Raw genomic sequence first — 25,625 nt, 5'->3', positions numbered from 1 at the left:
GGCAAATGGTAAGCGCTTAAGAAATGTCATAATAATAATAATATTATGATTATGTATTATAATTATATATTATTATTATTATTATCCTGGCCTTTTTTCTGAGGTCCCACAATGCCATGAAAAACCTCCTCTAGTTGCTGCTCCCCAAACTCAGTGGTAAATCAATCAATGGATGTTATTTATTGCTTGCTTACTATGTGCAGAGCACTGCAGGGTAAACTGTAACAGAATTGGTAGACATATTCACGGCTCACAAGGGGCTTGGGGACTAGAGGCAGCGTGGCTCAGTGGAAAGAGCGCAGGCTTGGGAGTCAGAGGTCATGGGTTCTAATCCCAGCTCAGCCACTTATCAGCTGTGTGACTTTGGGCAAGTCACTTAACTTCTCCATGCCTCAGTTACCTCATCTGGAAAATGGGAATTAAATACTATGAGCCCCATGTGGGACAACCTGATTACCTTGTATCTCCCCCAGTGCTTCGAACAGTGCTTGGCATATAGTAAGCGCTTAACAAATACCAAAATTTATTGTTTTTATTTTAGAGGCAGGGACAGATAGGGGTCATTCCTGAGACTCACTCTAACAGATAAAAACTGATGGATAGAGGAAGAGGAGGAGGAGGTACCCCACAGGCTATTTTGTGTCACATTCAGCTAACGTTAGATTGATAGCTCCCAAGGAGGGAAAAAAGAATCTGGCTAAACTCTGATAGTTGAAACCTCATTACTGGAGAAGCAGCGTGGCTCAGTGGAAAGAGCCCGGGCTTTGGAGTCAGAGGTCAGGGGTTCAAATCCCAGCTCTACCAGTTGTCAGCTGTGTGACTTTGGGCAAGTCATTTAACTTCTCTGGGCCTGTTACTTCATCTGTAAAATGGGGATTAAGACTGTGAGTCCCCCGTGGGACAACCTGATCACTTTGTAACCTCCCCAGCACTTAGAATAGTGCTTTGCACATAGCGCTTAATAAATGCCATCATTATTATTATTATTATTATCCTTTCCTCTAGCTGTAAAATATAAAAGCATCCTCCTTTAGGGTGGCTTTCTCTCCGTTCAGCACTCGACTCTAGTCCCTCTGAGCTGTAAGCTCGTTATGGGCAGGGAAAGTTTCTGCTAATTCTGCTATACTCTCCCAGGTGCTCTCCCTCTAGACTGTAAGCTCGCTGTGGGCAGGGAATGTGTCTGCTTGTTGTTATATTGTACTCTCCCAAGCGTTTATAAAAATGCTCTGGCCACAGTAAGCGCTCAATAAATACGATTGAATGAAGTGCTTAGAACAGTGCTATGCACATAGTAAATGCCTAATAATACCTCTGATGGATTAAAAATTGAGCAAAGCTGCCCAGCTGGGGAGGGGTTTTGAAGTTGGTTTCCGAATTAGTACCACTGATTGATTGATTCTCTAATTCTGATAGCCTTTGGTCAATCAATCCATGGTATTTATTGAGTGCTTACTATGAACAGAGCACTGTACTAAGCACTCGGGAGAGTACAATGCTTGATATTCATTTGGTTCATATTTCATTAACTACCGCACGACTAACAGTTAAGCCTGTACTCTTTCCACCAGCCTCACCCCGTCACTTTGCAGCTGAGAACTTAAACAACCAGCCCAGGATCTCAAAGCAAAGAGTGTGCTGAAAAGAGGCAGTCCAACCGCCAGCATCTTTGTTGGAGAAAAATGTGGGTGGAAATAGGGAGACTCATGGGGGAAAAATTCAACCAAGATGACAAGTCTGAGGTGGCAACAAGGTTGATAAATTCCAGAGAGGAAAGAGAGTTGTGAGTTAGTGTATTTTTATGAAATTTGACATCTGTTTTAGACTCCAACTCATTCCAGTGGCATCTTTATTGACCGGTTTATTCAAATGCCTCATTTGGAAAAGTGACAATATTGTGATTGGTCTTGCAGATCTTTGGCACCATCATCTTCATCAGTGGTATCTATTGAGCATTTGCTATGAGCAGAGCACTGTACTAAGTGATTGGGAGACTGCGATACAACAGAATTGTTAGACATGTTCCCTGCCCACCACAAGCTTAAAGTCCAGAGGAATAAAAAGCACTCTCCCTCTTTTTTCCCCTTTCTTCCTCTCTTCCCCACTCCACCCCACCCCATGTAATAGTTGAAACCTTTTGAAAATCTGCTTTTGTGCTTCGAATTGCATTGGAGGTAAATGTCATCGTGCAGTCATTCAATTAATGCAAAATGTACTGATTTTTTTTTAAAAAATGCAGTGCTTCATGATACACGTTAGAAATCATATTTGCTTTAAGGAGTAGTTCTTTTCAGAGACTCGTTTTAGCTCCCAAATTTAAACTCACATAGAAACCCTGAAGATTGATTCCTTTGAATTACTCCTCCCAAATGTGTTGTGATTTAGTAAATTCCCCAAGGAGGGAAGAGAATAGCTGCACACTGGGATTCATAATTGCTATTCAAGGAGAAAAAAAAAAGAAACTGCCAGATCTTTCTTATAAATAGAAAGATGCTGAAGAAAATGGGCAAATCTGTGACCTGCTGTGGGACTGAGGAGTTGAAGAAGAGCTAAAAGACGTGGTAAGACTTTGGAACAAATCGAAAGGATTGTGTACCATTCGCCTGGGCTCCACCCGACTCTACTCAGTCCCACTGTCTCCCACCGCACCTCATTCCCCCATATTCCAGTCAAGCAAATTCCTCTGTGGAAGCCTTCAGTTGTTCCCTGCCACTAGCTAAGGATTCCGACCATTGGATTCAAACTCTCCACCTGCCACCCTCACCCCACTTGGTTCCTAGCTGACTTCTCCTACTATCTGCTCTACGTTCTGTCGAAGCCAACCTCCTTACCATCTCCTGCCCTTCTCCTACCATCTTCTCTCACCCACCACCCAAAGCAGGAGTTTATGTCATCCCCCTGTTTGGGATGTCCACCCCACTCTACTTCATAAACCCATCCTTCCTCTCTAAAGCCCTATTCAAAGCCCTCCTCCTATATAGAACCCTTCCTAACTCCCTGGTTTCCTGGTCCACCCTGTGAATTTAACTACACATCCCAGTGGATAGATGTATTTCTTGTTTCATGTTCAGCTCCCCTCATTGTTGAGTGCATTTCAGCAGGGAGTGCTCAGTATAAACGGCCCTGTACTAAATCGCTCCTTGAACCGAAAGAGTTAATCCTCTTGCCGAGGCTGCTAATTTGCTCCTGATTTAGATGCTGGGAGAATTAGTCACGTTCTGTTAAAATGAGGATTAGACATTCAGAATGCCTAAACTTTGAAAGTTGAGCCAATTTTTAAATGAACTGTGATTGTAGAGTCAATCGTAAATTGGTTTTGAAATTTGAAATTTTATTCCCCCCACACACACACTCCATTTTCAGCCCTGCATATGTGGCTGAGAACCTGTAGTCTGAACATTACCCAGAAGTGTCACTATTGATCTGACTCCCAAGATGAGAAGTTCTCATCTTACAAAGATAGTTTACTAGAAAATGATAAGCAATCGATCCATTTTAGTCAGTGGTATATATTGAGTGCTTATTGTGTGTAGAGCAATATACTGTTTTTTATTTCGTTCTGGTTTTTTATGGTAGTTGTTAAGCCTTTACTATGTGCCAGACCCTGTATTAAATGCTGGGATAGATAGAAGGTAATCAGATTGGACACAGACCTAGTCCCACAAGGGGCTCACAGTATTGAGCCCCATTTTACAGATGAGGTTACTGAGGCACAGAAAAGTGAAGTGACTTACCCTCGGTCACACAGCAGACAAGTGGCAGAGCCAGGATTAGAACACAGGTCCTTCAGACTCGAGGCCTGTGCTCTATCCACTAGAGCACACTTCTTCTCATTACTAAGTTATTGGGCTGAAGTGGAAAAATATCATAAACATTCATTCAATCATTTACTGAGCGCTTACTGTGTGCAGAGCACCGTACTAACTGCTTGGGAAGTACAAGTCGGCAACATTAACAGTGCAGTAGCAATCCAGACAGTTACAATGGAAGCTTTTTTTTTTTAATAGGATTTGTTAAGCACTTACCATGTGCCAGACACTATTCTAAGCACTGGGGTCAGTACAAGGTAATCAGATATATGGGGCGCAGTATTGAATCCCCATTTTACACATGAGGTAACCGAGGCATTAAGAAGTGAAGTCACCCAGCAGACAAGTTGGTGGAGTTGGGATTAGAACTCAGATCCTTTTGACTCCCAGGCTCTTGCTTTATCCACTAGACCATGCTTCACCCGGTAATTCACCTTTTTTGACATTTTCTCACCAGAAAGAGGCAGAAGGGCCCAAACTGGGCCAGCTGAGGGATAACTGCCAAAGAAACAAATTTGCAGCAGAGGCAATTCTAGGGAAATATATCTGCTTCTATCCTCTGCTTTACAACATAGGGGAGAGACAAAGAGAAGAGAGAGAGAGGGAGACATCTGCTCCCTGTTGACCTCTAAACCGTGAATGCTCAGGTGAGGTGATTACTTTCCCAGAGCAAAGAGAAGTCAGTCCCGAAACACCCTTTCGGCAATGTTAGGCTCAAACACTGATGCTGTCCTTCCCCACATTGACATGCAGCTGGAGTTGATGTTTACTTCTCCTTGGCAGAAGTCTTCCCATTTTTCCGGGTCAACGAGTGCCGCAGGAACTCTTAGGATCCAGAGTACATTATCCAAAGAAAACAAACTGAGGAAACAGTTGGGGATGTGCGGCTTCCCAGCTCGAGTCGAAGTCTTTCATTTCTACTAGCTGGTGGGCTTGATGGATGGTTTCGTAGAGCACAGCCCCTGGTTCAGAAATCTCAGGAACCTGGCGGAGTGACTCTGGGGCATTGTACTGACTGGGTTACCAGGCCACCAACTGGCAATCTGAAGACTTCATCCCAGATTCTCCAGAAATGAGGGGGACCAAATGGTGGCAGCTTCTGAAACCCAAAACCAGAACATTATCATCAAGTTGGGTTCTCTCCCTCCATCTGGCTTGTCTTGGGGCGGCCCCAGATATCTTTAAAGAGGACTATCATCCTCTGCTCTGCCCTTGCACAAGTAGTTTAAAGAGGGAAAGACTTTGGGCATGCTCTCTATCCCGGCTTTGTATTGACATCCCTCAGGCTGGTCCTGTTAAGAGAGTTAGAGAAACCCACATTGCTCCCAAGCAGTAGCATTGCCTGGGGGAGCTTGGGGATCCGTTGTTAGCGATCGATCCCCCAAGCCCCCTGAAGCAGGGCCAAGAACAAGGAGGCGGATGGGCACCACCGCTGTCCTTTCATTAAGATCCGTCCAGTCATTGACGTCTGAAGTTGACGTGAATGAGAGGCCGGCTGTCATGTTCTTGACGCGTGACTAAAAGCCACCGTCATCCCATTTCCCGGGTCCCGCTGGCACAGCGGCTCAACAGCTGTCAAGCGTTCGCGTTTTCGGATCCGTGATTCATGCCGAGGAGGCTGCGCTAAGGTGTACGGACGTTGAAGGGCTCACGAATGGTGGATATGAGGTGGCAGTGAGCTGTCTGGGGGGTTTTTTTCCCCCTAAAATCTTGAAAACTTGGATGCGTCGTGGTGACTTGGCGGGGCTTGATCTACTGTGCACTTGGAGGCTGCCTTGGGGTGCGCTCCCCCACAGTGAGGCAGAGGGGAAACTAGGGGAGAAGTGGGAGGGGGTTAGGCACCCAGGGAGGCTGTCCTGCTGTTCGCCCAAGCGGGACCTGACTCATACTCCCTGAACTCCATGTAAACAGCCTTCCTACCGGAATGACTCACGAGCCCTTGGAATGGTTTCCTCAGCCAACTTCGAGGCCCCTGATTGATATGGGGAGAAAACGAGGTTCGGAGGGTCTGGGGGATTTTTTTCAACTGACTTTGTTCCCTTGGAGCTGTTAGGTCATTAACTACAAAAGAGGCTGAATCCAGGCAGAAGCAATTAATCAATCAGTTGTATTTATTGAGTACTTACTGTGTGCAGAGCACTGTACTAAGCATTTGGGAGAGTACAATACATTAGTCAGTAGACACATTCCGTGCCCACAGGGAGCTTACAGTCTAGAGGGGGAGACAGACATTAATATAAAAAATAATGAAGAAACAGTAGTGTTGCCTAGTGGATAGAGCATGGGCCTGAGAGTCAAACGACTTGGGTTCTAATCCCAGCTCTGTCACTTGTCTGTTGGGTGACCGTGGGAAAGTCACTAAACTTCTCTGTGCCAGTTACCTTCTATGCAAAATGGAGATGAAGATTTTGAGCCCCATGTGGGACATGGACTATGTCCAACCTGGCTAGCTTGTATCTGCCCCTGCACTTAGTACAGTGCCTGGCACATAGTAAGTGCTTGACAAATACCATTTGGTATTTGTCCTCTCCGATCTCCCATCCTCTTGTCTCTCCCCATTTCAATTCACGCCGCTGCCCAGATTGTCTTTGTCCAGAAACGCTCTGGGCATGTTACTCCCCTCCTCAAAAATCTCCAGTGGCTACCAATCAATCTGCGCGTCAGGCAGAAACTCCTCACCCTGGGCTTCAAGGCTGTCCATCACCTCGCCCCCTCCTACCTCACCTCCCTTCTCTCCTCCTACAGCCCAGCCCGCACCCTCCACTCCTCTGCCGCTAATCTCCTCACCGTGCCTCGTTCTCACCTGTCCCACCGTCGACCCCCGGCCCATGTCATCTCCCTGGCCTGGAATGCCCTCCCTCCCCACATCCACCAAGCTAGCTCTCTTCCTCCCTTCAAGACCCTCCTGAAAGCTCACCTCCTCCAGGAGGCCTTCCCAGACTGAGCCCCCTCCTTCCTCTCCCCCTCCTTCCCCTCTCCATCCCTCCCGCCTTACCTCCTTCCCTTCCCCACAGCACCTGTATATATGTTTGTACATATTTATTACTCTATTTATCTTCCTTGTACATATCTATTCTATTTATTTTATTTTGTTAATATGTTTGGTTTTGTTGTCCGTCTCCCCCTTCTAGACTGTGAGCCCACTGTTGGGTAGGGGCCGTCTCTACATGTTGCCAACTTGTACTTCCCAAGTGCTTAGTACAGTGCTCTGCACACAGTAAGCACTCAATAAATATGATTGATTGATTGATTGATTGATTTAGAAAACAAACATACCAAAAAAACCCAAAATCCACTTGTCAGCCTTCATGCTCACTTGAGATTTCTGAGGTGGCAGTAGTACAAATCTCCTCCTCTTAGGGCCTTTCTTCCTGTCCCCGGTAAATGTCCAGTGATTGCTATCCACCTCCGTATCAAACACAAACTCCATACCATTGGCTTTAAAGTACTCCATCACTTTGCCCCCACCTATCTCACTTCAGTCTCGCCTGTCTTGCCACCAACCTCTGGCCCATGACCTGCCTCTGGCCTGGAACGCCCTCCCACCTCAAATCCGACAGACAGTTACTCTCCCCCTCTTCAAGGCACATCTCCTCCAGAGGCCTTCCCAGACTAAGATCAACTTTTCCTCATCTCCCACATCCTTTTGCGTTGCCCTGACTTGCTCCCTCTGCCCTCCCCGGCACTAGCCCCACAGCACTTATGTATACATCTGTAATTGTATTTATTTGTACTGATGTCTGTCTCCCCACCTCTGGACTGTGAGTTCATTGTGGGCAGGGAGTGTCACTATTGTTGCATTGTACTTTCCCCAAGCGCTTAATACAGTGTTCTGCACACGGTAATCGCTTAGTAAATATGATTGAATGAATGAATGAATGAACGAATGGGAGTGGATGGTAACAGATGTCCCCATTTTCTCAAGGAGAAACAATCTCAAAGAGGGAGAATGTACTTAGCCCAGGGTCTCACAACAAAACAGTAGTGAAATCAGTAGGCTCCAGATGCACTCACCTTCCAGATCCTCCATCTTTTTGGTATTTGGGCCATTCACAGCATGTCTCGTCAGAGGAAAGCTCAGTCAGCTGCTCTGAAGGGCACAGAATTCCTCCCCGGTTTCAATGCCCCCTTCTCTCGGCTTTCCTTCTGAAAGAACAAAAGGCAACCCGCTGATGATGATTTAATCCTGCAGATTTCACTGTGACCCCAACAACTTCAATTAAGCATCCTTGTTGTTTCAGATTAATCCACAATAGGATGGGTTTGTTTGGGGTTTTTTCCTTAAAGTAGCATGTTTGTAGAACCCCATTTTTGCAACAGAAAATGCCCTCCTTTCCCTGCCCTGTTCTTCCTGGATCTGGGGCAGTCAGTATCTTCCCACAGTAGCTGGTGCCCGAGAGCCTGATACTGAACTGTCAGACAACCTGAAATACTTTGGAACCTCTCCCAGCCTTCCCATTTGGGACCATCTCTGGTCTCTGCTTCCCAACAGGGAGAAAGAAGGGACTGGAAAGGTGCAGAAGGACATTCAACACATCCTGTTTTCTTAATCACCATCAGCTATTGAGCCAGTTGGTCCCTAGCCACTGCCCAGCCATCTCGTGTATTTGATATCTGTAATTTATTTATTCATATTAATGTCTGTCTCCCTCTCTGGACTGTACTCGTTGTGGGCGGGGAACTTGACTGTTCATTATGGTATCGTACTCTCCCAAGTGCTTAGTACAGTGCTTTGCACACAGTAAGTGCTCAGTAAATGATTGAATGAATGAATGAGAGGAATTGTTTGTGGCCACAGGATCCATCTACTAGCCAGAAGGGGATGGATCATGGTGTCTTTGGTATGGTGTCTTTGGGACTTGAGTTGGGAAGGAGGGAGGGCAGGGAATCTTGGAGACCCTGCTGGGGTGGCGGAGAGATGGAGGCCTCCAAGAGTCAGCTTTTATTGGCCCATTCAGCCCCTGCAGTGATGCCTGTCACACCAGCAAGTGTGAATCACAAGGAGACACCCCCCAACCCCATCTACACACACACGCGCGCACACACACACACACACACACACACACACACACACACACACACATGTGCGCACGCATGCACGAGATTCGTTGGTACCCTGTCTTTGGTGACAAGGAGGAGGTTCAGGAATTTGGGTGACTTTTATTTCACTCCAACCGATGGATAGAACCCCAGTAATAATAATGATGGGTGATATTTATTAAGCACATACTATGTGCCAAGCCCTGGGATAGATAGAAGATAATCAAGTCGGGTGCAGCCCCATCCCACGCGGGGCTCACAATGTAGACGTAGCCTAGCCGGTCATTCAGGACCAATTTAGGACACTTCCGTACAAAGGGAGGTAGCAAAATCCATGTTTTTGAAGAGTTGGTCTGATGGGGCAGGGGAGAGAGACTGGACAAGCCCATAAAGAGATCTAAAGCATAAAAGGAAAGAGACAGATAAAAACCACAAAAATACAAACAGTTTCTCTGTATCTGAGGATGGAATGCCTGGAACTGAGTGGGGCTAATCTGGGAAAGCATCATGGAGGAGGTAGCTTGGACTAGGGAAAGGACCTAAATTGAAGAAACTCGGGGAAACCCGGTTCACCAGGGTCTCTCTGTATCAATCAGTGATATTTATTGAGTGCTTACAGTGTGCAGAGTATTGTAATAAGTGCTTGGGAGAGTTCAGTACACTAGAGTCAGTAGGCACATTCCCTGCCCACAAGGAGCTTAGAGTCTAGAGCCTACTGCCTCTATGTATCCCTTTGTGGCTTGGGCCTGAGAGATCACTCAAATAGTCAATCAATGGTATTTATTGAGCATTACTGTGAGCAGAGCACTGTTTTAAGTACATCGCTAGCAGATGATGTATATCGTGCATGATGAAATTTAACAGTCAGTTTGATTTCTTCTGATGGCCCCTCCTCCCTGCCCCAATCAATCAATCATATTTATTGAGCGCTTTCTATGTGCAGAGCACTGCACTAAGCGCTTGGGAGAGTACAATGCAACAGAATTAGCTGACACTTTCTCTGCCCATAACGAGCTTACTATTTGGATGAAAAGCTCAGCAATTCACCTATTTTGCCAGCTAAGGGTGGATTAGCATAGTTCCTGGCACAAAGTAAGCACTTAATACCATCATTATGATTATTATTATTAGATTTGGGGGGTCTCCTAAAGAGGCTTCAGCGGGTAAGAGCCCTGATGCACTACCTCTTTTGAATAAGTACAGGCAGGAAACAGGGCTGGGAAATTTGCCCTCTACTGATCTGAACTCCAAGCCTGGGTTGGGCACTTACTATGTGCCGGCCACTGTACTAAGCGCTAGGGTGGATACAAGCCAAGTGGGTTGGTCGCAGTCCCACATAGTACTCACACTCTCAATCTCCATTTTGCAGATGAGATCACTGAGGCCCAGAGAAGTGAAGTGCCTCGCCCGAGGTCACACAGCTGGCAAGTGGCAGAGCCGGGATTAGAACCCATGACGTTCTGATTCCCAGGCCCATGCCCGATCCACCACGCCAACCTTCTTCTCTTATTGGGGATGTTAGCCTTTAAAAAAAACCTGACTTTTCTGGTTAGACCTCTGAGGCAGTGTTCAAAGCAGGCAAAAGAGGAATAGCAAGTCTCAATGCAAAAACTTCTGGGCATCAGGAATCAGGCTGACAAGGTGCTGTTTCAATTTTTCTTCCTTATCCTCTTTCAGCGACAATGCAGCAAGTGGCCCGGACCGTGGCCAAGGTAGAACTGTCGGACCACGTGTGTGATGTGGTGTTTGCCCTCTTCGACTGTGATGGTGAGTAGCTGGACTGGGCTTTGTGAGAACCTCGGTTTCGCAGCTCCCACATAACACTGAGAATGTGATCTGTATGGCCTAAATGAGACTGGCGTTGTTTGAAAAATCATCCATCCTGCCCAGTGGCCACCATACTTTCCCCAACACTGCCAAGATCAATCAGTCAATGGTAATTATTGAGCACTTACTGTGTGCAGAGCATTGGACTAAGCACTTGGAAGTTACAGAGTTAGTAGACACGTTCCCTGCCCAGTCTAGAGGAGTACAGTCTTACCCTCAATAGGATGGTGCATTTAGTCAGCATTGGTAGCCTGAAGAAAGATGTTTCTCCAAAGTAACAATTAAACTTATCTATTCCCGGCTCCATCACTTGTCTGCCAGGTGAACTTGGGCAAGTGTCTTAACTCTCGGTGCCTCAGTTCCCTTATCTGTAAAATAGGGATAAGCCTCATGTGGGAAAGGGGCTACGTCCAACCTGGTTAGCTTGTAGAACAGTCCCTGGCACACAGTAAGCCCTGAACAAATACCATAAAAGAAAAAAGAAGAAAATTTGTCTGCAGCCCCTATTTTCTTGCAGACCCGGGCATGTAGGCCCAGGATAATTTATTGCCACAGTAATTGAGATGAAAGAGGAAATATGAACCAGGTTTGCTGCTTGAATTTGGAGCCCTGAGAATTTTCAGTTGACAGGCAGAAAGTTAGTTTAGAACAGACCAATCTTCCTTTGCCTCCGAGATCCATTTGGATGGTCTGACACGCATGGATTCCGATTTCCCCTTCAATCAATTCATTCATTCATTCATTCAATCCTATTTATTGAGCGCTTACTGTGTGCAGAGCACTATACTAAGCGTTTGGGAAGTATAAGTTGGCAACACGTAGAGACGGTCCCTACCTGACAGTGGGCTCACAGTCTAGAAGGGGGAGACAGAGAACAAAACAAAACATATTAACAAAAAATAAATAGAATAAACATGTACAAATAAAATAGAGTAATAAATACATACAAACATATATACAGGAATATACATATATGGTGTTTACTGAGCACTTCCTATGTTAAGAGCACTATTTTAAGCATTTTTATTTATTCTGGTGACTTGACACCTGTCCACATGTTTTGTTTCGTTGTCTGTCTCCCCCTTCTAGACTGTGAGCCCGTTGTTGGGTAGGGACCGTCTCTATATGTTGCCGACTTGTACTTCCCAAGCGCTTAGTACAGTGCTGTGCACACAGTAAGTGCTCAATAAATGCGATTGAATGAATGAACGAATACAGTACAAGAGAATAAGCAGGTACGTTCCCTGCCCATAATGATCTTACAGTCTAGAGGTGAGCTTACATTCTAGTGATGAGCTAATAGTCTAGTGATAAGCATAGTCTAGAGGGGAGTTTACAGTCCAGAGGTGATCGTACAGTCTAAAGTCTAAAAATTACAGTCTGGAGGTGGGCTTACAGTCTAAAGACACACTTATAGTCTAGAGGGCTTCTGCTAAATAGCCCTGCCGAGCCGAATCGGGCCTTCTACCGCTGAGCTCCTCGGTGCCACCCGTTAATGAGGTTTCAGCTCCAGGGGTCTGTGCCTCGGCCGCAGCGTTCTCTATTACACAGTGGTGTTGTCCATTTGGTCCCCACACTGATCTGCCCAGGGTTGCCGGGGGCCCACAGTCAGTATCGAGCGCTCATCGTTCTCCATTAAAGCGTTATTGATGTCACCCTCGATGCTTCCGAGGGCTCTCTCACCACCGTGGCCGAGTTTCCTTTCGAGCTGCGAAGGGATGGTGTGGCGTTCATTTTCTGGCAGCCACGGGCCTGTTATTTCTGGAGAAAATCAAGATCAATCTCATCACCCTAGCAACACTGACAGGGAGAGAAAATTAGCAGTTAGGGCTTAGAAGTCATGGTGGACTTCCAACAGTTTTGGTTCCTTGCAGCTTATTGCTTCTGTGGTCCAGAGGGGCGAAAGTGGGGTTAAGGAAGTATTTGGGCCGGAGGGGGTTTTAATTCATTCATTCAATTGTATTTATTGAGCGCTTACTGTGTGCAGAGCACTGTACTAAGCGCTTGGGAAGTACAAGTTGGTAACATAGAGAGACGGTCCCTACCCAACAGTGGGCTCCACATGGGGCAGATGAGGTGAATGAGGCCCAGAGAAGCGAAGTGACTTTCCCAAAGTCACACAGCATTCATTCATTAATTCAATCATATTTATTGAGCGCTTACTATGTGCAGAGCACCGCACTAAGCGCTTGGGAAGTACAAACCGGCAACATATAGAGAGTTTTAAAGGCCTGCTGAGTGCCACAGTAATCTGTAAGCATGCTAACAATGGGCTTCATCAGTGCAGTGATGATGTTCTGTAAATTTTTGTTCTAACGGGACTTAGAGGTGTGTTGGAGAGAATTAGCAGAGGAGACAGGGTTATTTAATGGGAAAAGCATGGAGCCCACGTCCTCCCCCTGGCCTGGAATGCCCTCCCTCCGCACATCCGCCAAGCTAGCTCTCTTCCTCCCTTCAAAGCCCTACTGAGAGCTCACCTCCTCCAGGAGGCCTTCCCACACTGAGCCCCCTCCTTCCTCTCCCTCCCCATCCCCCCCGCCTTACCTCCTTCCCCTCCCCACAGCACCTGTATATATGTTTGTACAGATTTATCACTCTATGTATTTTACTTGTATATATTTACTATTCTATTTATTCTATTTTGTTAATATGTTTTGTCTTGTCTTGTCTGTCTCCCCCTTCTAGACTGTGAGCCCCCACGGGTAGGTGCCGTCTCTATATGTTGCCAACTTGTACTTCCCAAGCGCTTAGTACAGTGCTCTGCACACAGTAAGCGCTCAATAAATACGATTGAATGAATGAACTGGGAGGCAGAAGATTTAGGCTTTTTTTCCAGTTCGGCTTGCTTGCTGCTTGCTTGGCCTGTCCCTTCTACCTGGAACTCCCTTCCCCCTCACATCCTATAGACCACTGCTCTCCCTATCTTCAGTGCCCTTCTGAAATCACACCTCCTCCAGGAAGCTTTCCCCAAGTAATTTTTCATCTTCCTACCCAATTAATAAAAATAATAATAATAATGAAGTATTAGTTAAGCGCTTACTCTGTGCCGAGCACCGTGTGAAGCACTGGAGAGTTATAAACCAATCAGATTGGACAAAGTCTCTGTCCCATATGGGCCTCACAGTCTAACTAGGAGGGAAAACAGGTATTAAATCCCAATTTTTTCAGACGAAACTGAGATGCAGAGAAGTTAAGTGACTTGCCCATCGTCACACAATAGGCAAGTGACAGAGTCAAGATTAGAACCCAGGTTCTTTGACTCCAGGCCCATGCTATCTCCAGTAGGCCACACTGCTTCTCTAATTTCCTTCCCTCCTGTCACTTCAGCACTTCCCCATTGCCCAAAAACCTGAATACTCACTGTCCTTTCTCTTCCTACTTCAAAGCACATACAGACATACTCGATTTTAATTTGTTTTCCTGTCTCCCTCCGTGTCAGATTGTCAGATCCCTGAGAACAGGGATGAAGTCTAATATCTTTATTGTACTTATCTCAAGTGGTTAGAACAGGATCTGCACAATAACTGTGCTCAATAACTGACTGATTGTTTCCTCATCTGTAAAACGGCATTTAATACCTGTCCTTCCCCCCTCTTAGAATAAGACAGGACTGTGTCCGATCTTATCTTAGATCTACCCCAGCGCTTAGCAAAGTGGCACATAGTCGGTGCTCAGTAAATACCACCATTATCATTTCCATTAGACTTGTTAGCTCCATGTGGGTAGAGAATGTGTCGCTCACTTGTTCATATTTCCCAAGCGCTGCATCCAGAGGGTGCTGAATAAATGCTTTTAATACTTCTGAAATTGTGGCCTCTGGGGTGAGTCCTGCTCTCTCCCAAGCGAGGCATTTTTGACTGACAAGAGCAACTCCCTCCCTGTAAAATTTCCCTCTGGGGCTGTTGGAGCAGACCAGAAAAATGACGGTGGTGACCATCACGAAATAAGCAGAAAGCAGACTTCCAGGGTGGGGCTGATGATACAAGTGTCCGCGTAGGGCAACCGAACGATTCGGAAACAACCGCTCCTCAGGAGGGCCGATCAGAGTCATGGTTTTGTTCAGACTATTAACCTGAGATAACCTCAATCCCCAAGGTGGACGTATGAAGCTCGGTAACCTTGAAAGGCAGCCAGTCTAGCAGCCAGGAACAACGGTACAGTCTCCGCGGGCAGGCTGGTTGGCACCTGATTAACATATAGCTACCCCAGGGCTTTAGAACAGTGCTTGGCATATAGTAAGCACTTAAAAATACCCTAATTATTACAATTATTATTATCAGGTCACCACCAGGAGGTCACTTGGTGGGATAAGTAAGACATGATCTGTAGAACTGCTAGAAAGTAAGATGGAAGCTCCAGTTATCCCATTGCACACCGGGCAGCTGCAGAACCATGGCTCCTCTATCCATCAAGTAATCGTTATTTGTTGAGCGCTTACTGTGTGCAGAGCACTGTACTGAGCACTTGGGAGAGTGCAACGTAACACAGTTGGTAGCCACGTCCCCTGCCCGCGTCCATATTTTTGGAGGAGGAACGAATGAAGCAGGTAGCAGCCCTTTCAGTTAAACAGAAGGTAATTTGGGCATTTTCGATCAGCAGGAGGGGAACCACCAAATCAAAGGGATAGAAGTCATTTCTACTCCTGAATCAGAGTTAAAAGTGTGAAGCCTTCTTAGTTTTTTTTTTTAGTATCGGTATTTTTATTACATTTATTATGCGCATAAAGGCAAAGCTTTGTCCTAAGTGCTGGAGAGAATGATAGGAAATTCAATTATCAATCAATCAATGGTATTTATTTAGCATTTACTATGTGAAGAGAAAATATGAACTGTAAAAAATATATCCATGAAAAAGTACGTGGAGGGCGTAATCGCCCAACTTCTTCCTGCTCCAGGAAGTGAATCCCATCACAAACTGCCTCAGTCAATCAGTCAAACAATGGTATTCATTGAGCACTTGCTGCGTGCAGAGTGTCGTACTAAGCACGGCGTTAGTAGACATGTTCCCTGCCCTCCAGGAGTTTTCAGTCCAGTGGTGGAAGAGAAGCAGCATGGCTCAGGGGAAAGAGCCCAAGCTCTGGGACTCAGAGGTTGTGAGTTCTAATCCCGGCTCCGCCACTTATCAGCTGTGTGACTTTGGGCAAGTCACTTAACTTCTCTGGGCCTCAGTTACCTCAACTGTAAAATGGGGATTAATACTGGGAGCCCCACATGGGACAACCTGATCACCTTGTATCTACCCCAGCACCTAGAACAGTGCTTGGCACATAGTAAGCGCTTAACAAATATCAACATTACTATTACCCAACTTTCCTAATGTTTTAAAAGGTGATCGGGACTTGGTGGGAGGCTGGTCCAGGCAGCAGACTACTCCAACACCCCTCGGTTCTTTAGAGCCCCAAAGTCCCAAAGGCTTGGAGTTCCCAGAAGTGGGGTTAGGACACAAAGGAAGGTCAGCACCCGTGAATCACTTCTGGGCCCTAAATCAGTCAACACTGCTGTTTAACTCCCTCAGGCTGGGGCTCTTCCTACCCTTTTCAGCCTTCGGTCCATGGGTGTCTGTGTTTCCTCGTAGGGAACGGGGAGCTGAGCAACAAGGAGTTCGTGTCCATCATGAAGCAGCGGCTGATGAGAGGCCTGGAGAAGCCCAAGGACATGGGTTTCACCCGGCTCATGCGGGCCATGTGGAAGTGCGCTCAGGACACCGCCTGGGACTTCGCTGTGCCCAGGCCGTAAGGGGACATGGTAGACGGCTCTGCCCACCCTCCTCCCCCTTCCACAGGCCCTCGAAGTGGCAGCCTGCCGAGGATCTACAGATGGACCCCCCGATGGGCCTCAAGCCTGTGGCCACCAGAAAAATTGATACCTTCCCTGCCACCGCCTCCCAAGAGGGAGGGACACTACCGCTCCCTCCTCTCCCTTTTCCCTCAGGCCCAGCACTCAGCTGAAATGGCTCTCACCTCCCTCTGGTTTCTAACTCTTTTCCACCTCTAGGAAAAGCTGACCCAAAGTAATTAGGGGTCCGTAGGGTAGCCGCTTTCTGCGTCCCATCCCTGGATATGTGCAAAATCAAGATCTGCCGGGGGGTGAGGGTCAGATTGGGCTCCAGAATGAAGGGAGGAAGGCACGAACATTTCATAAAAAGGGTGGGGGTTGGTAGCCCAACTCAGGTTGGCTTTTTTGGCCAGGTGCTGTCAGCTTCCTTGTGAAAACTAACCCATCGCCCGCCGCCTTCACTTCATCTTGTGTTTTTAAGAGAGCTTTGTTCGAAGACTCTGGCAGGCCGGAGTGAGTCGGTGATTTGGGCTACCCTGGTTTTGGTTGGGCCTGCCAAACTAAGGATGTGTTTTGTGGGGATATTAGAATAGCTAACAGGAGACCTGCATGCACATGCAGGGGGATGTTTAGGTCCAAGCCCAGCTTTCCCAAGAATTAAGCCCATCGGGTTCATATTTTTTTTTTTAAACCACCTTCCTTTCCTCCTGCACTTTGCCTAGTTGAATCCTCCATGCCGCTTGACTTAATAAGCAGCTCTGAACGAGGTGTCTTTTGCGGGCACGTTTCAGATCGGAGTCCCCCCCTCTGGGTTGCTTTCCCATTCAGAGGCCTGGGCTTGAATCGGTGTGACGGAGCTCACGAACATTTGTAAAATATCGTCTTAATTATACTGGTTTGCAACAAAATCCCGCCGGGTCTCCTGTCACCTTTGTAACTGCAAATCTTATATCTGTTAGACTGTAGGGAATCAGCAGTCTTTTGCAGGCGGAGAGCCTCACACTAATGAGAGGTGTAGAGGAAACTTAGGAGTTTAGGCACATTATTCTCTCTTTCAGTCTCTCAGCGTAGGAGGACTGACAAAGGGTCAGAAATAGGCTGCGGAAGGAGCCTCTAATTCAGTGGTTTTTAATTAAGAGCTGTGGAAACTCCTTGGGATTGCTTTAACTTCTGTGGAACCCCAGTTGACCACCTAGTGTTTTTGGGAAACACTTAAAGATATTCATATTCCAGTGAGTGGGTTTTGCTTACTCATCAACAATGGAAGAACAATATTACCTAAATGATAATAATTGTGGCATTTTTTAAACACTTACTACGTGCCGTGCGTGGTACTAAGCACTGGGGTATATAAAAGAGAGGGAGGCAGACAACAAAACAAAACAAGAGAAGCTGCGTGGCTCAGTGGAAAGAGCACGGGCTTTGGAGTCAGAGGTTGTGGGTTCTAATTCTGACTCCGCCGCTTGCCTGCTGTGTGACTTTGGGCAAGTCATTTAACTTCTCTGTGCCTCAGTTACCTCATCTGGAAAATGGGGATTAATCAATCGTATTTATTGAGCGCTTACTGTGTGCAGAGCACTGTACTAAGCGCTTGGGAAGTAAAAGTTGGCAACATCTAGAGACGGTCCCTACCCAACAGTGGGCTCACAGTCTAGAAGGGGGAGACAGAGAACAAAACAAAACATATTAACAAAATAAAATAAATAGAATAGATGTGTACAAGTAAAATAAATAAATAGAGTAATAAATCCGTACAAACATATATACATATATACAGGTGCTGTGGGGAAGGGAAGGAGGTAAGGCGGGGGGGGGTGGAGAGGAAGGAGGGAAGACTGTGGATTCAGACTGTGAGTGCCCTGTGGGACAACCTGATCACCTTGTAACCTCCCCAGCGCTTAGAACAGTGCTTTGCACATAGTAAGCACTTAATAAATGCCATTATTATTATTATTAAGAGAATCAGGTCCCACACGGGGCTCACGGTCTAAATAGGAGGGACAATAGGTATTGACTCCCCATTTTGCAGATGAGGGAACCTAGGCACAAAGAAGTGAAGCAACTTGCCCAAGGTCACACACAACAAACCAGTGTCAAAGCCAGGATTAGAACCCAGGTCCCGTCCTCTTTCCACTAGGCCACGCTGCTTCTCCCCAGTAACCCAGAGGTATGTTGGGGATTCAAAAAGGACACTTTCCCCTGAACCTTTTCTGAAAATCACCATTCTGGAATCTTCTGGAACAGGTACCTAGTTTCCCCAAAGCCTTTCCAATCGCCTGAGCTCTCCCCCCAGAGTGCCCCGCCTCTCCTGCCCACTGTTGTTTTATTCCTTAATAAATAAAGGGATAAACATGATTGAGTGAATGAATCCCTACCTAAAATTGGGGGCTTCACTTTCATCTTTCATCTAGGTCACACTAGAGAAGCAGCGTGGCTCAGTGGAAAGAGCCCGGGCTTTGGAGTCACAGGTTATGGGTTCAAATCCCGGCTCCACCAATTGTCAGCTGTGTGACTTTGGGCAAGTCACTTCACTTCTCTGGGCCTCAGTTACCTCTGGAAAACGGGGATTAAGACTGTGAGCCCCCCATGGGACAACTTGATCACCTTGTAACCTCCCAGCGCTTAGAACAGTGCTTGGCACATAGTTAAGCGCTTGCTATGTGCCAGGCACTATACTTAACACTGGGGTAGATGCAAGCTAATCAGGTTAGACACAGTCCATGTCCCAAATGGGGCTCACAGTCTTAATCCCCATTTTGCAGAGTAGGAAACCAAGGCCCAGAGAAGTTAAGTGCCTTGCCCAAGGTCACACAGCAGACAAGTGGGGGAGTCAGGATTAGAACGCAGATCCTTCTCTTTCCCAGGCCTGTGCTCTGTCCACTAGGCCACACTGCATCTCAGATGAATGAGTTACAGCTTCCTCGGCCTGTGAACCCAGAGAGGCTTGGCGGGGATGACCTCCTAAAACAAATTTCCCTTCCCGTGATCCTCACAGAGTGCCACCTTCGTCCCAGAGGCGGGTAATGGTGAGGATGAGCATGGTTCATTCATTCATTCATTCAATCGTATTTATTGAGCGCTTACTGTGTGCAGAGCACTGGACTAAGCGCTTGGGAAGTACAAGTTGACAACATATAGAGACGTCCCTACCCAACAGCGGGCTCACAGTCTAGAAGGGGGAGACGGACAACAAAACAAATTAACAAAATAAAATAAATAGAAGGAATATGTACAAGTAAAATACAGTAATAAATTCATTCATTCAATCGTATTTATTGAGCGCTTCCTGTGTGCATGGTGTAGTGGGATAGAGCGCAGGCCTGGGAATCAGCAGGTCATGGCTTCTAATCCCGGCTCTGCCACTTGTCTGTTGTATGGCCTTGGGCCAAGTCACTTCACTTTTCTGTGCCTCAGTTCCCTCATCTGTAAAATGGGGATGAAGACTGTGAGCCCCGTGTGGGACAGGGACTGTGTCCAACCTGATTACCTTGTCTCTACTCCAGTGCTCGGAATAGTGCTTGGCACAGAGTAAGCACTTAACATAATTGTAATGATGATGATCATCAGGGCCGTGATGGCCTCTTCCACCTCCTGACACTTGGAGGCTGAGCACACGCACAAGGAATGGATTTCAGCGATGGTGATGTGCGCCGTGGCCCTCACCCTCCTCCCTGGCAGTGGCATCATCATCATCAATCGTATTTATTGAGCGCTTACTATGTGCAGAGCACTGTACTAAGCGCTTGGGAAGTACAAATTGGCAACACATAGAGACAGTCCCTACCCAACAGTGGGCTCACAGTCTAAAAGGGGGAGACAGAGAACAAAACCAAACGTACTAACAAAATAAAATAAATAGGATAGATATGTACAAGTAAAATAAATAAATAAATAGATAAAATAAATAAATAAATAGGAATAGTGGCATTCCTGCTGGTGCCCAGAGGGTGATGAGTAAGTAGGCGGGCCGGCTGCCACCCACAAAGGTTGTTTGCGTGCAGGCCAAAGTGAACTCCAGGACTGCGTCGATGCTCTGCCACCTTGCCGGAACCCAGCAGACAGTTGCCTTGGTAGCCGCTGAGGTCTTTGCCTGCTGTGCTGATTTTCTAATTCATTTTCCACTAAATTTCCACTAATTTTCAGGACGCCTGCTTGGCCGTGTCCCCCTCTCAGAAAGCCCCAGGCGGTTCTTCATTCCTTCGTTCAATCATATTTTGTTTTTTATCCGTCTCCCCCTTCTAGACCGTGAGCCTGTTGTGGGCTAGACAAGTGGCAGAGCCGGGATCAGAAGCCATGACCTTCTGATTCATTCATTCTCTATATGTTGCCAACTTGTACTTCCCAAGGGCTTAGTACAGTGCTCTGCACACAGTAAGCGCTCAATAAATACGATTGGATGAATGAATTAAGCACTTAACAAGTGCAGAGCACTGTACTAAGCGCTTGGGAGAGTGCAATACAACAATAAGCAGTGCCATTCCCTGCCCAGCGTGAGCTCACAGTTGTTCAGTCAGAAACCTTTGCCACTGATGGCGGAGCCCCAACAGGTATTTTTTCCTTGCGGATCCAGAAGTAAAACCCAGGTCTCCTGATTCTCCTGCCGTGCCCTTTCTTCGGGTTGTTTGTTGTATGGTACTTATTAAGCGCTTACTATGCGTCTAAGTACTGGGCTAGGTTCGAGTCCATGTTGCCAATGTGCCAATATGTTGCCAATTTGTACTTCCCAAGTGCGTAGTACAGTGCTCTGCACATAGTAAGCGCTCAATAAGTACGATTGATGATGATGATGATGATGACGAGTCAATTAGGTCGGACACAGTCCCTGTCCCACATCATCATCATCATAATCGTATTTATTGAGCGCTTACTATGTGCGGAGCACTGTACTAAGCGCTTGGGAAGTACAAATTGGCAACATATAGAGACAGTCCCTACCCAACAGTGGGCTCACATGGGGCTCACAGTGGTAAGAGGGAGAACAGGTATTGAATCCCCATTTTCAGTTGAGGAAGCTGAAATATAGGGAACTTAAGTGACTTACCCAAGGTCACACAGCAAGCAATTGACAAAGCCAGGATTAGAACCCAGGTCCTCTGATTCCCAGGCCCATGTTTTTTCCAGCAGGCCATGCTGCTTCTCAATAAATACGACTGATTGATTGATTGACCTGCTGGGTGACCTTGGACAAGTCACTGGAGTGGGCTGAGCCTGTTTCCTCACCCGTAAAATGAGGGGAAGAAAGATTATGAGCCCCGGGTGCGACATGGTTGGGGTCTGATCAATCAATCAGTCAATCAGTCGTATTTATTGAGCACTTACTGTGTGCAGAGCACTGGACTAAGCGCTTGGGAAGTACAAGTTGGCAACATATAGAGACGGTCCCTACCCAACAGCGGGCTCACAGTCTAAAAGATTAATAATAATAATAATGGTATTTGTTAAGCGCTTACTATGTGCAAAGCACTGTTTTAAGTGCTAGGGGGATACAAGGTGATCAGGTTGTCCCACGTGGGGCTCACAGTCTGGAAGATTAATAATAATAATAATGATGGTATTTGTTAAGCGCTTACTATGTGCAAAGCACTGTTCTAAGTGCTAGGGGGATACAAGGTGATCAGGTTGTCCCACAAGAGGCTCACAGTCTTCATCCCCATTTTCCAGATGAGGGAACTGAGGCCCAGAGAAGTAAGTGACTTGCCCAAAGTCACACAGCTGACAATTGGCAGAGCTGGGATTTGAACCCGTGACCTCTGACTCCAAATGAATGGGATCCAGCCGGCTCAGCCTGTAGCTGGTCCAATAGCTAAGCTCCCACGATTGATTGATATGTTTGTACGTATTTATTACTCTATTTTGCTTGTCCATACTTATTCAATTTATTTTATTCTGTTCATATGTTTTGTTTTTTTCTCTGTCTCCCACTTCTAGACTGTGAGCCCGCTGTTGGGTAGGGACCATCTCTATATGTTGCCACCTTGTACTTCCCAGGCGCTTAGTACAGTGCTGTGCACACAGTAAGCGCTCAATAAATACGATTGATTGATTGATTGGCACTGGATGTTGGATAGGAAAAAGGATAATCTGGAGACACTTCTACTCAAATTCTCCAGAAACTCCACCGGCCTGTGGGTCCCACCCCCGGTGAAACAACCAAGGAAACAGAGAAGCAGTGTGGTGTAGTAGGAAGAGCACAGGCCTGCGAACCAGAGGTCCTGGGTTCTAATCCCGACTCTGGCAGGCACTTGTCTGCTGGGTGAACTTGAGCAAGTTTCTTCACTTCTCTGTGCCTCAGTTACTTCATCTGTAAAATGAGGATTAAGACTGGGAGCCCTATGTGGGACGTGGACTGTAGCCAACATTAGTTTGTATCTACCCCGGCACTTAGTATAATAATAATGGCATTTTTTAAGTGCTTTACTATGTGCAAAGCACTAGTGTCTGGTGGACTGTAAAATGAGGATTAAGACTGGGAGCCCTATGTGGGACATGGACTGTTGCCAACATTAGTTTGTATCTACCCCAGCACTTAGTATAATAATAATGGCATTTTTTAAGTGCTTTACTATGGGCAAAGCACTAGTGTCTGGTGGACTGTACATTCACTAGTTTGTTAGTATGTTTGGTTTTGTTCTCCGTCTCCCCCTTCTAGACTGTGAGCCCACTGTTGGGTAGGGACTGTCTCTATATGTTGCCAACTTGGACTTCCCAAGCGCTTAGTACAGTGCTCTGCACACAGTAAGCACTCAACAAATATGATTGATTGATTGATTTGTATATACCCCAGCACTTAGTATAGTGTCTGGCACATAGTAAGCACTGTGTTATTATAATTCTCTGCTGATCTGTTGACACTCCTCTCTAAAGTCCTGGTGGCAGATGAAACATGGCCCCCTCTTAGACCAAGCTTTGAGCTGCCCTCTCCCTTCCTCCTCCCTGGCAGGGTGTGATGTCTTATATAATGATGGCATTTGTTAAGCGCTTACTATGTGCGAAGCACTGTTCTAAGTGTTGGGGGGGGATACAAGGTGATCGGGTTGTCCCACGGCGGGGCTCACAGTCTTAATCCCCATTTTCCAGATGAGGGAACTGAGGCCCAGAGAAGTGAAGTGACTTGCCCCAAGTCACCCAGCTGACAAGTGGCAGAGCTGGGATTCGAACCCATGACCTCTGGCTCCCAAGCCCGGGCTCTTTCCACTGAGCCACGCTGCTTCTTTCCCTCCACCCAAACCGCCTCAGGCCTCTGGGCCAATGCAGTCAGGCAGAGGTGGCTGAGACCAGACTAGAAAAGGAAGCAAGCGCCTAAGAGCTCTATGTGCAAGAAATTCAGGGGCCGCAACTCTGGCTACAATGGTTTTCAGAAGCCCTTTAAATGCAGTTGAAAAGGCTTAGTGTTTTGAGCTCCTAGAATCAATCAATCAATTGTAGTTATTGAGCGCTTACTGTGTGCTGAGCACTGGACTAAGCGCTTGGGAAGTACAAGTTGGCAACACATAGAGACGGTCCCTACCCAACAGTGGGCTCACAGTCTAGAAGGAGGAGACAGAGAACAAAACAAAACATAACAAAATAAAATAAATAGAATAGATATGTACAAGTAAAATAAATAGAGTAATAAATCCGTACAAACATATATACATATATACAGGTGCTGTGGGGAAGGGAAGGAGGTAAGATGGGGGGGATGGAGGGGGGAGGAGGGGGAGAGGAAGGAGGGGGCTCAGTCTGGGGAGGCCTCCAGGCTCGCATCTCCTCCTGCCTTCAGGACATCTCCATCTGGATGTCTGCCCGCCACCTCAAACTCAACATGTCCAAGACTGAACTCCCTGTCTTCCCTCCCAAACCCTGCCCTCTCCCTGACTTTCCCATCTCTGTTGACACACTACCATCCTTCCCGTCTCACATGCCCGCAACCTTGGTGTCATCCTCAATTCTGCTCTCTCGTTCACCCCTCACATCCAAGCCGTCACCAAAACCTGCCAGTCTCAGCTCCGCAACATTGCCAAGATCCGCCCTTTCCTCTCCATCCCAACCGCTACCCTGCTCATTCAAGCTCTCATCCTATCCCGTCTGGACTACTGCACCAGCCTTCTCTCTGATCTCCCATCCTCGTGTCTCTCCCCACTTCAATCCATACTTCACGCCGCTGCCCGGATTGTCTTTGTCCAGAAACGCTCTGGGCATGTCACTCCCCTCCTCAAAAACCTCCAGTGGCTACCAATCAATCTGCGCATCAGGCAGAAACTCCTCACCCTGGGCTTCAAGGCTGTCCATCACCCGCCCCCTCCTACCTCCCCTCCCTTCTGTCCTTCTCCAGCCCAGCCCGCACCCTCCGCTCCTCCGCCGCTAATCTCCTCACCGTACCTCGCTCTCGCCTGTCCCACCATCGACCCCCGGCCCACGTCATCCCCTGGGCCTGGAATGCCCCCAATCCCTCTGCCCATCCGCCAAGCTAGCTCTCTTCCTCCCTTCAAGGCCCTGCTGAGAGCTCACCTCCTCCAGGAGGCCTTCCCAGACTGAGCCCCTTCCTTCCTCTCCCCCTCGTCCCCCTCCTCATCCCCCCCATCTTACCTCCTTCCCTTCCCCACAACACCTGTATATATGTATATGTTTGTACATATTTATTACTCTATTTATTTTACTTGTACATATCTATTCTATTTATTTTATTTTGTTAGTATGTTTGGTTTTGTTCTCTGTCTCCCCCTTTTAGACTGTGAGCCCACTGTTGGGTGGGACTGTCTCTATATGTTGCCAACTTGTACTTCCCAAGTGCTTAGTACAGTGCTCTGCACACAGTAAGCGCTCAATAAATACGATTGATTGATTGATTGAGGTGAGCTCTCAGTAGGGCTTTGAAGGGAGGAAGAGAGCTAGCTTGGCAGATGTCGGGAGGGAGGGCATTCCAGGCCAGGGGAAGGACGTGGGCCGGGGGTCGACAGCGGGACAGGCGAGAAGGAGGCCCGGTGAGGAGGTTAGCGGCGGCAGAGGAGCGGAGGGTGCGGGCTGGGCTGAAGAAGGACAGAAGGGAGGGGAGGTAGGAGGGGGCCAGGGGATGGACAGCCTGGAAGCCCAGGGTGAGGAGTTTTTGCTTGATGCAGAGGTTGACTGGCAGCCACTGGAGATTTTTGAGGAGGGGAGTAACATGCCCAGAGCATTTCTGGACAAAGACAATCCGGGC

General features: G+C 47.1%; 1 protein-coding gene across 6 annotated transcripts in view; it reads left to right on the top strand.

Moving 5' to 3' along the window:
- Window positions 1-17,355, top strand: part of MICU1 (mitochondrial calcium uptake 1) — a 250,752-nt gene extending 233,397 nt beyond the window's left edge. For all 6 annotated transcript variants that reach the window (XM_038743822.1, XM_038743821.1, XM_038743820.1 and 3 more), the window contains 2 exons: window positions 10,524-10,613; window positions 16,248-17,355. In XM_038743822.1, coding sequence (XP_038599750.1) covers window positions 10,524-10,613; window positions 16,248-16,408 — 251 coding nt within the window. In that variant the 3' untranslated portion in view covers window positions 16,409-17,355. The remainder of the gene's footprint in view (window positions 1-10,523; window positions 10,614-16,247) is intronic.
- Window positions 17,356-25,625: the final 8,270 nt, after the last annotated feature.

Source organism: Tachyglossus aculeatus, chromosome 3 (assembly GCF_015852505.1).
Source record: "Tachyglossus aculeatus isolate mTacAcu1 chromosome 3, mTacAcu1.pri, whole genome shotgun sequence".
Classification (NCBI taxonomy): domain Eukaryota; kingdom Metazoa; phylum Chordata; class Mammalia; order Monotremata; family Tachyglossidae; genus Tachyglossus; species Tachyglossus aculeatus.
Note: the sequence above shows the minus strand (reverse complement) of the source record. Positions and strands in the feature narration are given on the sequence as shown.